This window comes from Sebastes umbrosus, chromosome 21 (genome assembly GCF_015220745.1).
Source record: "Sebastes umbrosus isolate fSebUmb1 chromosome 21, fSebUmb1.pri, whole genome shotgun sequence".
Taxonomy (NCBI): Eukaryota; Metazoa; Chordata; class Actinopteri; order Perciformes; family Sebastidae; genus Sebastes; species Sebastes umbrosus.
Genome location: NC_051289.1, coordinates 24,066,113 through 24,080,569, shown reverse-complemented (window position 1 = coordinate 24,080,569; position 14,457 = coordinate 24,066,113). Strand labels below are relative to the sequence as shown.

At 38.6% G+C, this 14,457-nt stretch overlaps 1 protein-coding gene across 1 annotated transcript; it reads right to left on the bottom strand.

Moving 5' to 3' along the window:
* Positions 1-2,060: 2,060 nt before the first annotated feature.
* Positions 2,061-12,369, bottom strand: LOC119480957. The gene is made up of 5 exons (XM_037757615.1): positions 12,352-12,369; positions 5,703-5,772; positions 2,711-3,040; positions 2,446-2,528; positions 2,061-2,322 (listed from the first exon to the last, which is right to left on the bottom strand). Exons 1-5 carry the CDS (start codon positions 12,367-12,369, stop codon positions 2,161-2,163), a joined length of 663 nt encoding a protein of 220 aa, XP_037613543.1. The 3' UTR covers positions 2,061-2,160.
* Between the last annotated feature and the right edge of the window lie 2,088 nt (positions 12,370-14,457).

The window sequence follows — 14,457 nt, the reverse complement described above, 5'->3', positions numbered from 1 at the left end:
TAGTATGAAGTTGAACTACTAGTATAGTATGAGGTTGTACTACTTGTATAGTATAAGGGTTGTACTACTAGAGTAGTATGAGGTTAATTATAGTAGTTAATAGTAGTTAATTACAAAATTAAGTAAAATTCTTTAAAAACAAGTAATTTATGAAAATCATGAAAATTTGCAAAATTCTTTATTACAACATTAAGTGAAATTCTTATGAAATAAGCAAAATCCTTCATTAGAAAAGAAGTAGTAAAAGTAACATCCTCAATTATAAATTTGTGTAAATTTAAGTACAAAATTAAGAAAATTCCTTGAATACAAAAGTAAAATTCATAGAAATTAAACAAATTCTTTAAGTGCAAAATGAAGTGAACTCATTATGTACAAAATTAAGCAAAATTATTTTGAATAAAGAAAATTCCTCAATTATAAAAAAGCTAGTTCCTTAACTACAACATGAATCGATATTCTTAAATAAAAAAATAAGCAGGATTCTTCAGTACAAAAATAAGCCAAATTCTACTGAAATAAAATATTTTTTTTAAGTACAACATTAAGAAAATTCAAAAAATACAAAATCCCTTGAATACAAAAGTAAGTAAAAATCATACAAATTAAGTAAATTCTTTAAGTGCAAAATTAAGTAAACTCTTTATGTACAAAAAAAGCAAAATTCTAATGAATAAAATTAAGTAAAATTCTTAAAATTATAAGTAAATTACTTCATTAGAAAAATTTGCTAAATCCTTGATTACAACATTAAGTGAAATCCTTATGAAATAAGCAAATCCTTCATTAGAAAAAAAAGTAGTAAAAGTAAAATCCTCAATTATAAATTTTCTTTATGTACAAAATTAAGCAAAATTCTAATGAAATACTAAAATTCCATCATCACACTACAAGCTGTTAGTACTCTTTTATTTTTGCTCCCATTTGTATTATTATGGTTATTTGTTTTAGCTTAATGTGGTGTGTGCTTCCAACAATAAATGAGCCATGTGAACCACAAGGGAGCGCTAAAGTGAGGTTATAAAGATCACGTGTCACTAACAAGATGAAACGGGAGTGAAAACAGCCTCTGGCTTTTAATACTGTACTTTGTTTTCTCGCTACATGACTTTGATTCATTCATTATATATATTGGTGAATCACAAACACCAACAGATTGTCAACGTGGCAGCAGATGTGCTTCACCAACCCTGGATGTGCTCCAGATCCAACAGTCGGTGGCTCTGTGACATGTTTTTACTCTTATCTCAGGATTTCATTCTTCAATTGTCTTCAAATTTGATTTGCACATTGGTAACTCAGAGTTTAAAGGATATATATCAATGTTTCACAGTTATTTTGATGTAATATATAGCATTGTTCCCGATCGGCCTGGGTCAGACTCCTGCCGGTATTCCTGCTTTCAAGTCTAGTTTTCAATGACACTTTATGTTTGTGAGGTGTTTTTAGAGATTTACATCTTCGGTAGGAACCAATGGGCTACATACGTTCTGACAGAAAGTCAGAAAGTATGAAAAGACTAACACATTGTTGGTTTTCATGTTGAGAGTAAGACAAATATAGTATATAAAGTGACATAATGAATCCAGCCTTCTTGTTTAAAGGTCCCATATCTTGCTCATTTTCAGGTTCATACTTGTATTTTGTGTTTCTACTAGAACATGTTTACATGCTGTAATGTTAAAAAAAATAACTTTATTTTCCTCATACTGTCTGACTGAATATACCTGTATTCACCCTCTGTCTGAAACGCTCAGTTTTAGTGCATTTCAATGGAATTGCAACAGAATTGCGTTGCTAGGCAACAGCTTGGGTCCATGTTTACTTCCTGTTAGCTGATGTCATTCACATGCACTGCAACAGGAAATAAACTGGGACACATTTCGAATGTTTATGTTTAAGACAGTCAAATGATCTAAATATTGTATATTTGTGACATCACAAATGGACAGTAATCCTAATGGCTCGTTTCAAACGCACAATTTCTGAATACGGGCTGTGTGTGTTTCTCCGTATATTGAGCGTTTTGATAGTTTAACAGTATTTATATAGCACTTAAACCTGCTTTATAATATAAAAGACATGAAAATCTCACTTTTTACAATATGGGACCTTTTAAAGGGAACATTCATCTAAAATGAGCTGCTGCTGGGTTGTGTGTTATAAATCCATCTGGATGTGAGATGAGCTCCTTGGAGGTGCTGCTCTGCTCCCCGAGCTCCTTCCTCCTTCAGTCGGCCCTCCTTCAGCTGCAGGAACACCCAGGTTATAATAATCCGGCTCAGCCTTCTCACGTCTGCCCGGCCTCTGCCCCCTTTTGGCCTGGAGACACATGAAAGCACACAGATGTGACTTCCTGCATCACTCCTCTCTCTTCATTTCAATAAACACAGACTGAGTGCTTCATGTCAGTCAGCGGTCTGAACAACAGACGTGTGTCAGTACCTTATAGTAGAAGTAAAGGCCAATGTTCGCCAACAGCAGAATCAGCGGCAGAACGATCGCTCTGATGATAAAAGGCCTTAGATCTAATCAAAAAACATGGACAGTCATCACATGACATCACATCACGTCACATCACATCACATCACATCACATCACATCACATCACATCACATCACATCACATCACATGACATCACGAGTCCAACAGCTCCCGTTAAACACAAACTGTAGTGACCTGAAATCTAAAATCACTTCTTGAATCTTACCTGCGACGGTGAGAGAGATCAGACGGCTCTCAGAGAAGAAGTTGTGAGAAAAAACATAGACGTGATAAACACAGCGGTAGTTTCCTTGGTGGGCGGGCTCTGCGGCAGGAAACAGGAAGAGGGCGGAGTGATTGACAGCTGGCTTGGTGTAGTTGAGTGCTGAGCTGGAGGAGGTGAAGGCGAGCCGGAAGGAGCCTCCTGGGTACTGTGGCTGGACGGAGCAGCTGATGTTGAAGGCGGAGCCCCTTAACACGTGAAACCCCTGCTGCTGGGCCTCGGAGACCCCGTCCACGGAGGAGGACCCAGAGATGTTGGGCTGAAGCAGCAGATCTGTAAATACAGAGAGATGATTGGCTGAGAGCTGGGAGCACGTTCAGTCTGAAAACAGCGTGCACTGGTTTGCTACGGTTTCCGGGTTGAACGGCGTGTTTCCTCTAAATGGTGCACAACAGGCTTTTGAGGTGAGTTTCCTCTCATTTGGTGGGTGTGTCAGAGGTGTAACCCAATCAGCAGCGACGTGCACAAACCCCGTCGTATTACAAAAAAAGTGCATTTGCGTAGCACAACAGAGTGTGCTACGAGCTATTCAAACATACTTTGGCGCTGCATTGCAGCCGTATGGGTTTATAAAGTGTGTCTGGAGACAATAAATCTACAATAGGCTGTACATTTCTAGCACAACTCTCTAGTGAACAAAGCTCTCGTTGGCCAGATTCCTCGATGATGAGCTCTTTCTATTTTATGTTGATCTTCTAACTATCTGATCCACAGCGGTCCCTGACCACTCGTCTCACAGCCGGCTGCACATAGAGACCGATGTCGTGTGTCCAGCTTGGAGGACTAAAGGCTCGTTGTGGTTAAAATGAGCTTGTAGCTCGTTGTCTACCTCACTACGGTTAGAAAGAGCCCTCGTCGGTGTTTTGACTATGTTTTTCTGATGAGTTATTGATCCGGAAAGTTTGAATCTGTGAATCTTCCCAACTTTACCAAACTATCCAAGTTAGCAGAAGCTTCTGCTGACACTGTTCAGATGCTTTGTCGGGCCGATATCCAATGGGAAGCCTTGATGAGCAACGTCATGACAACAACTCTGACTAGTCATGATGAGGTTTGAGAGATCTGTAACTGTTATTTAGGATAGTCAGGACTGAAATACAGATATCTCTAAATTTTGTTTTGACTAGTCACAATGACGTTATAGATATGTGGAATAAGAACTCTGACTAGTCACAATGACGTTACGACTAGTCAAAATGTAGTTGTAGATATCTCTAATGTTAATTCTGGATGACTTTACAGTTCAGTCTAATGGAAACCACCGACTGTTACTGTGACGGAGGAAGGAACATACTGGAAACATTACTGTCATAGATGATGTCACTTATGGGCTTACCTGAACAGGTGAGATTCAGGATGGAGTCAGAGGATCTTGGTTCTACACACTCCCTCAGAGCAGATCCAGACTGAACATAGTTAGACCTGATCCTCCACACAGATCTGTATGAGGACTCATTTCTCTGTTCTACAGACACAGCGGAGCCACAGTCTAACTCTCTGCAGGCAACAGCTGCTCCCTTCAGGTTCCAGTAGGAGGAACGGTCATCCACTGGTCTCCAGTCTCCCTGATGTTTCACCTCCAGTATTCCTGCACAGCGACTGTCTCCTCCCACCAACCTGACAGGCTCTGAACAGAAACAAGAGAGTCGTCAGTAAAAGAATAAAGTGAGTTTCATTATAACAGAAATGAACCAGATCAGAGCTGCAGCTCCTCTTCTACCTGAGCGGGTGAGTCCAACAGCTTTGCCAGCTGAGCAGCTGTTTCTATCTGAGCCTGAGCTTCTACAGTCCAGGAGAGCAGACTCTTTTCCTCCACACTGGAACTCTTTGGTCCACATTGGATCCTCCACTTCTCCATAGAGCACCCCCTGGAGGACTGAAAGAGCCCCACAGCCAAGCTCCCTACAGACCACCTCTGCATCCTGCTGGTCAAAGTCAGCTTCACAGACTGAGGACCACCAGCTAGACTGGTTGGACTTCACCTCCAGTCTGCCTGAGCACAGACTAGTCCCATTCACCAGCCTGACAGAGTCTGGAGAGATGATAGAAGATAGAGAGAGATAAAAGACACCAGACACTAAATAAAAAGATGTCATGAAACAACAAATCAGTGATTCAAACTGGACACAGAACAGTTCCAACATCAGTTCATCATCAGGACACATCTTTTCATTTAGCTAAGTTAGCTCAAAACACAAATATCAAAAGCCAAAAGATAAAAAAAACATAATCTTTATTCAGACTGGGAGAAGGATTATCTTTTTGTTTCCTCATATTCTAACTCTGTCTGTCTTATCTACAATGTGAGCATGGCTTTACCAAAGAAGGTCAATTTGGAGCGACATTTCAAAACGGTGCACTGAAAGTTTGACGTCGAATAAAGAAGCGTCAAGTGAAGGCTGAAGAGGAATAGAGCCACCTGATAGTGTATTATATGCAGATTCCCAATATGTAGTTAGGGAGGGACAGGACCAAAACATATGAATTAGATTTGCAGGGTCTCTGTGGCAGCGGATACATGTTGGATCAATATTTGGGTTGACTCTGGGCAATCACCTGTTCCAGGGTGCCCTGTGGATCATTTTGCACTGAATCAGCCCGTGTCTGGCACAAATAGAAGAGTGGTGGACCTTATAGCCTCCCAGGTCAAATCATCTTTGCCCTCACCTATTTCCTGAGACCAGGCTGTTCTTAACTTATCAATTATAGCCTTTAAGGGTCAGAATCTAGAAGAGGGTCAGTAGTAGAGGCAGGGGGATGGATGGGAAACCAGGGAGAGAATAAACGTCTTGGTGCATTCAGCAGCTGATTTACGGAGGCAGCAACTCATCAGACTCCATCATGGCTGCTGAGACAGTCTGCTGCCATTCTAGCTGGTGCATGTGTGTCAACCTGAGTACATTACTGTCATAGATGATGTCACTGATGGGCTTACCTAGGCAGGTGAGATCCAGGATGGAGGAAGAGTAATCTGATGTTGCACACTCCCTCAGAGTAGATTCAGACTGAACACAGCCAGACCTTTCTCAGTTCTACAGAAACAGCAGAGCCACAATCCAACTCTCTGCAGGCAACAGTTGCTTCCTTAAAGGTCCAGTCAGGGAAACGTTCACCCACTGGTCTCCAGTCTCCCTGTTTCACCTCCAGTGTTCCTGCACAGCGACTGTTTCCTCCCACCAACCTGACAGACTCTGAACAGAAACAAGAGAGTCGTCAGTAAAAGAAGTGAATTTAAAAAAAGATTAAACTGAGACTTGACTTTATTTCTTTATTTCTCTTTTTTTAATTTACCTGTTGAGTTGTGATTTTTTTCAGCCCCGAGTCCTGTAGAAATACACAAATATTTATTGTTTTAAGTAACTTTTTGGAGATGTGACGAATTCGCTGGCGGGGTGCCTTGAGACCGTCCCGGCCGTCAGTCATGTGAGATAAAAGCTGTTAATATGTCACTTTATTTAGTTTTAATATGTATTAATGCGAGAAAGTAAACATTTAGATTCCCAATATGTGGTCAGTTTATCCAAATAATGCCTGTTTGGAAATTTGCTGCCACGTTTTCTGAGATGCAAGAGCGGATGGTGGGTGCCTTCAGACCGGCCCAGCCATCAGTCATATGATACGTCTTGCTTGAGTATACTTCAGTGTTTACAGTCTGCAAACTTAATCTTTCATTTAGTCAGCAGTATGCAGTAAAATATGGGTGTGAATCTTCCAGTTTTTCACGATTCAATTTTGATTCTTGGGGTCAAGATTAGATTCAAAATCGATCCTCGATTCAGTACATAGCGGTGCTAATTTCAGGATCTACTCCATTCCGCTGTGCACTAATAAAGGTGGTGGGGTAAATTGTATCATGAAAGCAGAATAAAGTGTGTATAAGATTATGGAGTTTTTATAATTACAAAAGTTATATCAAAAAATGTAAACACAAATATTTATTCATGCTAAACTTGCAAATAAACACATTTTACTAAAAAGGGTTTATTATTTCTCAATTCTCGGTGACTATAAGAATAACAAGTTCAAGCTATACAAAAATTAAAAATGCTGCCTGTTATATAAATAATTTGTTATTTATGGCTAGCTGCCTTTTTATTTCTCAGAAACTTGACCATTTCAAACATAAATTGTGCACAAATAACACTGCAAAATTGGGATTTTGTGTGATTTTTTAACTAATCACAAAATAATGCTTGTCATAACTTTGACTTGGTGTATATTGCCCATCAGTAGCAATATCTAGGTTCTTTTGTAAAACAAAACTATTAAAAATCGGCCCAATGGCCTCACGTGACGGAAATGGAAGTTGTAGTACCACCGTTTGGCCACTGCGAATCAACGACGGTACTTTTTAAAACAAATTTGTATGGTATTTCATTATTGAATTAACTTTGATTCACCATCAATTTTCGGAAAACTACCAATATTCGGGCCTTTCTAGTTCATTGCGCTGGTTAGAATTATAGCTAGGCTAATGTTAGCGTTTAGAAGACGCCTGGAATGCCTGGAAGGGTATAGCTAAACAGAAGCAGAGTAGGGGTGGGCATCATACTGGGTCGGCGCGCCCAGCGAGTCACAATAGTCTCTCCCATAGAAATATATACATGGATGCTGCATTGGACGCTTCAGCCCATTGCGTCGATACGTCAACGTGGGCGCCATATTGGACCTGGCAAGACTGGCCTGTAACGCTATACAAGTGAACGGGGGAGTTGCTGTTTTTCTGGATAAAAAGCACTATAACGGTTAGATTTCTCCACCGTTTTCAACGAGTCGTTATTATATTAAAGGGATTATGATCTACGAGTAGTTGAAAAACAAAGTTTATTCTCCAGTTACTTAGACTCTGGATAGTTAATCTATAATCGCTGCTAGACGCTCAGCAGACCATTGTGTACCGTAGGCTGACATGAACTGAATTACTGACCTGATAGAAAATAATTCATTTATCAGAAGGAATTGTTAAACCTCATATTTGAAAAGTATGACTTTGGCTTATTTTCCTTGTTTAAGGTTAATACTTGTAGAGAGGTCCCTGTATAATATAATATAATATAATATAATATAATGTACAATGAAATGTCTTCCTCCCTTTTAGCGATCATGCTTTCAATCTATAGGCTACGACTAACACTGCTACTGATATTACTATTATATACATACTAATAAGATCAATCCGAATAACAGGTGATTAGTAGTGTATAAATAAACAATGGTAACAATAACTATTAGTATAATATTATTAGTTATGATCTGAATTTATTGAAATAATGGTGATAATAGAGCAATTATAAAAAACTAAATAATCTAATAGCGTAATTGTTAACCAAGACATGCCATCAGTTTTATTGTTTACATTACACATATATTGTTTTTAATATGTATCGTACATTTCATGTTTTAAACACGACATGTTTGATGTGAACATCAATAAGCTAACATTAGCTGATATGAATTAGTTAAAAATAAGGAACGTTAGCTAACATTAGCTTATATCGATTAGTTAACAATAAGGAACGTTAGCTAACATTAGCTTATATTAATTAGTTAACAATAAGGAATGTTATCTAGCTCTTATCTGACAATGTCAATGTATATATGTCTATGTATACATGTCTATGTATACATGTCTATGTGTCTATGTATACGTGGCTATGTATATATGTCTATTTATACATGTCTATGTATATATGTCTATGTATACGTGTCAATATATATATGTCTATGTATACATGTCTATGTATATATGTCCATGTATATATGTCTATGTACATATGTCTATGTATGCCTGTCTGTGTCTATGTATACATGTCTATGTACATATGTCTATGTATACATGTCTATGTATATATGTCTATGTACATATGCCTATGTATATATATCTATGTATATGTGTCTATGTGTCTATGTATACATGTCTATGTATAAATTGTATGTCTATGTATTTACTGTATGTCTATGTATACATGTCTATATATACATGTCTATGTATACATGTCTATGTTTACATGTTTATGTTTCTATGTATAAATGTCTATATACATATGTCTATGTATATACAGTATGTCTATGTATACATGTCTATGTACATATGTCTCTATTTATACTGTATGTCTATGTATATTTGTATATATATATCTATGTATACGTGTCTATGTGTATATATATATATGTCTATGTATACATGTCTATGTATATACTGTATGTCTATATATACATGTCTATGTATATATGTCTATGTATACATGTCTATGTACATATGTCTATGTTTATACTGTATGTCTATGTATACATGTCCATATTTACATGTCTATGTATACATGTCTATATATACATGTCTATGTATACATGTCTATGTATTTCTGTTTTTGACCTCAGTGATGAATACGTTGGGTTTCCTGTGGCTGCTTCACAATAAAATTCCCATTGTTTTTGTCCAGTTGAGGTGTTTTAATGTGAAGCAGCAGCAGCAGGATATGTTGTGTTAGCATTAGCAGTAACTTAAAGGTCTCATATTGTAAAGTGAGATTTTCATGTCTTTTATATTATAAAGCAGGTTTAAGTGCTTTATAAATACTGTTAAACTATCAAAGCGCTCAATATTCAGAGAAATACACACAGCCCGTATTCAGAAATTGTGCGTTTGAAACAAGCCGTTTGGATTTCTGTCTTTTTGTGATGTCACAAATATACAATATATAGATCATTACACGGTTTTAAACGTAAACATTATAAATGTGTCCCATTTTATTTCCTGTTTTAGTGTATGTGAATGACATCAGCTGACAGAAAGTAAACATGGACTCTAGCAACGCAATTGTGTTGCAATTCCGTTGAAATGCACTAAAACAGAGCGTTTCAGACAGAGGGTGAATACAGGTATATTCAGGCAGACAGTATGAGGAAAATAAAGTTTTTTTTCAACATTACAGCATGTAAACATGTTCTAGTAGAAACACAAAATACAAGTATGAACCTGAAAATTAGCATGAAATGGGACCTTTAATGCAGCTCAGATACGGCTGTAGGAGAGTGAACAGGAAACAGCGAGGTTGATATCAATCAGAGCAGCTTACAAACAGCGTCACTGGTTACATGCTGCATCGTTTCCTCTCAATATGTCGTGCATCTAGGCCAGGGGTGCACACACTTTTTCAGCATGCGAGCTACTTATAAAATGACCAAGTAAAATGATCTACCTACTATAAAAATGCAAAACATATATTTATTTATAAATATATTGAGTATTCTTTATATGTACAATATATGTTGGTGTACCTTGCATAACTGCATGAACCCATATTGTACAATATAACTCTGTACATTTTTTGTCATTACCTTACTCTGATGACTTGCACTGAATGGAATCAGCCAGGGATGCATAGTCCAGACAGTAGCTGCTGATAGCCAGCCTCAAGCACACTTCCAAATGATCATCAGTCAAGGTGGAACGGTATTTGGACTTAATAATCTTCATGTGGGAAAAGGCTGACTCGCATAAATAAGTGGAGCCGAATAATGCAGTCAAGGAGGTAGCACATTTCCTCATGTTGAGGTACTTTTCCTCTGTGAGTAAGTTCCAGAACTGTCCATGAGCCCTGGACTTAAGCTGAATGTCAGCTTGTAGTGTCAAAATCTCATCCTCCACTCCAGATGAGTTCAGGTGAAACAGTGTTGCAATTTTTGATGCAAGTGAATCAGCCTCAGCATCTTCCCAAAAAGGGTAGCACATGAATGTAGCGACTGGCTCCAGTAAAACAAAGTCTTGAAAGCGTCTGTCAAACTCTGACAGACAGTTCTCAATCTGCACTGATAGGCTGACATCTATTTTTTAATTTATTTATTTATTTATTTTTTAATGCCATGCGATCTACCCACACTACCTTTGCGATCGACCGGTAGATCGCGATCGACGTATTGGGCACCCCTGATCTAGGCCAAGGGTCAGCAACCTTTCATATCAAGAGAGCCAATTTTAGGCAAAAAGAACAAAAAAATCTGTCTGAAGCCACAAAACATTTGAGCATTGTGATGAAGGTAACACAGTTTATAGTCTAAGTATATAGTATATAAGTCTAATGCAGCGAGGGCCAAAGTGCAAATGTACGACGGAGTATTAGGGCCACATTGAGGGAAAAAAAATCTGAGATTTCCAGAATAATAATTCGTAATATTACGAGAATAAAGTCATAACTTTCTAAGAAAAAAAGTCGTAATATTACGAGAATAAAGTCATAACTTTACGAGAAAAAAAAAAGATCAATATATATTTATTATGTCTGAATAAAAACACTCCTCTGAGCTGCATTTCTGTGAACTGATATTTTGATAAAAAGCTGCTGACAGATCACTGATTGTAGGATTGTGGTTTTCTGTTACCTTGACAACCAGGGCAGGCTGAGATGTTCCTCTCAGATTAATGCTGTCAGAGTGTTCTTATCATTTCCAGTTAAATGTGTTAACCTCAGCAGAGAGTCATTCAGAGCAGACTGAACTACAGCTGCAACTAACCGTTATATTAATGGTTGATGAATCTGTCCGTTCTCTTATTCAAGTAATCAATCAGTGAGGAAGGAAACACGCTGATCATAAATGGTGCTGGATGATATTTCAGTGTTTCAGTGTGTCGTCTCCTTGGTAACTGCTGATTGTTTAACTGACTGTCTCACTCGGTTCACTGACATCATGTTTCTGTTAGTGATGTGTCGGTTGCTCAAAGAGTCGGCTCTTTTAAGTGAACGATGGGAGCCGCCTCCCGTCCAAGAGCCGTTTTTTCTTTTTTTTTTTAAATTAATTCATGGCAGAATGATAGGATGATCTTCTCTGTGCCACGTGCACTCCATGCACTGACTGTGACTGAATAGGCTCGTTCGCGATGAGCCAGGCCTGTGCAGAATCGATCACCATCGATCGCCGCACAATGCAGATCGGTTAGACTTGATGCCAACTTGCTCTGATGTCGTGCACACGTGGGCAACGATAACCTCACGAGATTGAGGCGGCCGCAGTTTTTAGAGCCAGGCGCCGTAGTTGCTCTCCACCGACTACAAGCCCCAGTGCATGATGGGAAACGCCTGGCTCGCGCCTGATCAAAGACCTGATTGGCTCTTAGGTTTGACAGCAAACAACACGTGTTGTAGAAAGTCACAACATTCTGTGTAATTGTAATATTTAACGCTAGATTGTATTAGTCTCATGTTGTGCAATGAAGGTTTCACCTGTTAACAAACACATCTTGTGTGGTTAATAATAATAATTGTTATAATAATGAAGGCTATCTATATATAACACTTATCAAAATGAGTGCTCATTACAAAGTGCTTTACAAGGTGGATATAAAAAATAATAAAGGATAGAATCCAATGCCAGGCACACACACTTTTCCACATAGATATACAAACAAACATAAATAATTCCCAACATGGTCTGAAAACTACAAGTAGCCTACAGATCAGATCTAACAGGAAGTAACTCTTTCTGTGACTTCATGTAAATTCTGACTTGATTGATTCTGAATCGTTTGACTTGACCGCAGCTTTTTGTCTCCAACTCCTGCTGCTGCCGCCTGATCTCGTCTACCTTACAGGCCAGGAGCAGTTCATCTCGAACGAGCCTAAAGTTGTGTTAATGACGTCCGTGCAACCAATCAGGTGATGACAGACAAGGATCATACCATCAAGCAGGGAGGGGAGGTGGTGCACTGCGTGCTGACGGTCTTGAGGTAGATAGCAGGAGGAAGAAGAGGAGAGAAAGAGAGAGGAGTGCGGTGCGCGAATAGCAGACAAGATACGCGACAGTCGGAAACGAAGCAGCATGTAAAATTATGGTATTCAGGAAATTATAAGGTTTAGCATAAATATATGGAATAATTTAAGTGATATATTTGCACACATATTAATAATAGGTCAAAACAGCACTAAATTTGGCTGAATTATAAAAGGCAGAAGTGGTAAAACGAAGAGCCGTTTGGGAGCCGAAAGAGCCGGCTCTTCTTGGTGAGCTGAGCCAAATGATCTGGTTCACTAAAAAGAGCCGGAGTTCCCATCACTAGTTTCTGTGTTGTTTCACTTGAATGAGTCCTTCAGAAAGCTGCAGGATGTCTTCAGCTCTGCTGCTTTCTTTAATCATATCAACTCACATTTCGTGGCTCTGTCAGCTCGTGTTTCAGTCTCTGCCTTTTATTTTGAAATTGATCTGAAGCTGTGTATGTTTGTTTCAGTACCGCCCGCTGTTTAAGTGAGGCTGGTACAACCAACCGATTGGTTCATCTGCCTGTCAATCAACACATCAATATCTCAGATGTTTCTGAGCAGAATAAACCACCACACATGGTTGTAACTCATATCTCATAATAAAGACTTAATATCTCACAATTATGACTTAATATCTCATAATTATGACTTAATATATCCAATCCAATCCAAATTTATTTATAAAGCACATTTAAAAACAACAAAAGTTGACCAAAGTGCTGTACAATTATACATAAAAACATAGAAACAACACAATAAAACACTAAGACCAACTTAAAACCAACAGGACATTAAAATAACAAGAGCGTTAAGACCAATTGGAAAGGAAAAAGGATTAAAAGAGTCAACTCTCATGCCGAGCCAAAAGCCAACAAATAAAAGTGCTTTTTGAGGTTTGATTTAAAAACAGGCAGTGTGGGGGACAGCCGAACATACGGAGGCAGATCGTTCCATAGCTTCGGAGCTGCAACTGCAAAGGCTTGGTCACCCCTGAGCTTCAACCTAGACCTCGGGACAGTCAGAAGCAACTAGTCAGTTGATCTGAGGGTCCTCGATAAAAGATGTGGTTTTAAAAGATCAGAGAGATAATTCGGAGCTTGCCCATTCAATTATTTATATATAAATAATAAAATCTTAAATTCAATCCTAAAACGCACAGGGAGCCAGTGAAGTGAAGCCAGAATCGGGGTGATGTGCTCATGTTTACGTGTACCAGTTAAAAGACGAGCTGCCGCGTTCTGAATAAGCTGCAGGCGAGACAAAGAGGCTTGGCTAACACCAACGGAAAGTGAATTACAATAGTCAAAATGTTTGGTGATAAAAGCATGCATAACCTTTTTAAAATCATTAAAAGATTCAAAGGACTTAACCCTGGATAAAAGCCGCAGTTGGAAAAAACTTGATTTCAAAACTGCGTTTATTTGCTTGTCCATTATGACTCCTAGATTCTTTACCGCAGGAAGGTTAAACGGTTCCAGAAGGGAAAGATCCATGTTAGGATCGTTTCTGCCTCCATTGTGTCAAAAAATAATAACTTCTGTTTTTTCGTCATTGAGCTTGAGAAAATTCAAAGCCATCCAGTCTTTGATGTCTTTGAGACAGGCTAGCAATGTGCCCGAAGAGTTCGAGTTATTATTTTTCAAGGGCAGGTAAAGCTGTGTGTCGTCAGCATACAAGTGGAAAGATATTCCATACTTTCTAATAATGGACCCCAGGGGATGCATGTACAAGGAAAATAAAATTGGACCAAGTATGGAGCCTTGGAGGACTCCACACGGGAGAGGTAGGACTTGAACCATTTAAGAGCGGTACCTTTAAAACCAACACAGTGCTTTAGACGAGAAATTAAATTGTTGTGGTCCACTGTGTCGAAAGCAGCTGTGAGCTCTAAAAGCATAAGAATGGCTGAATCGCCAGCCTGATTACTTAATATCTCAT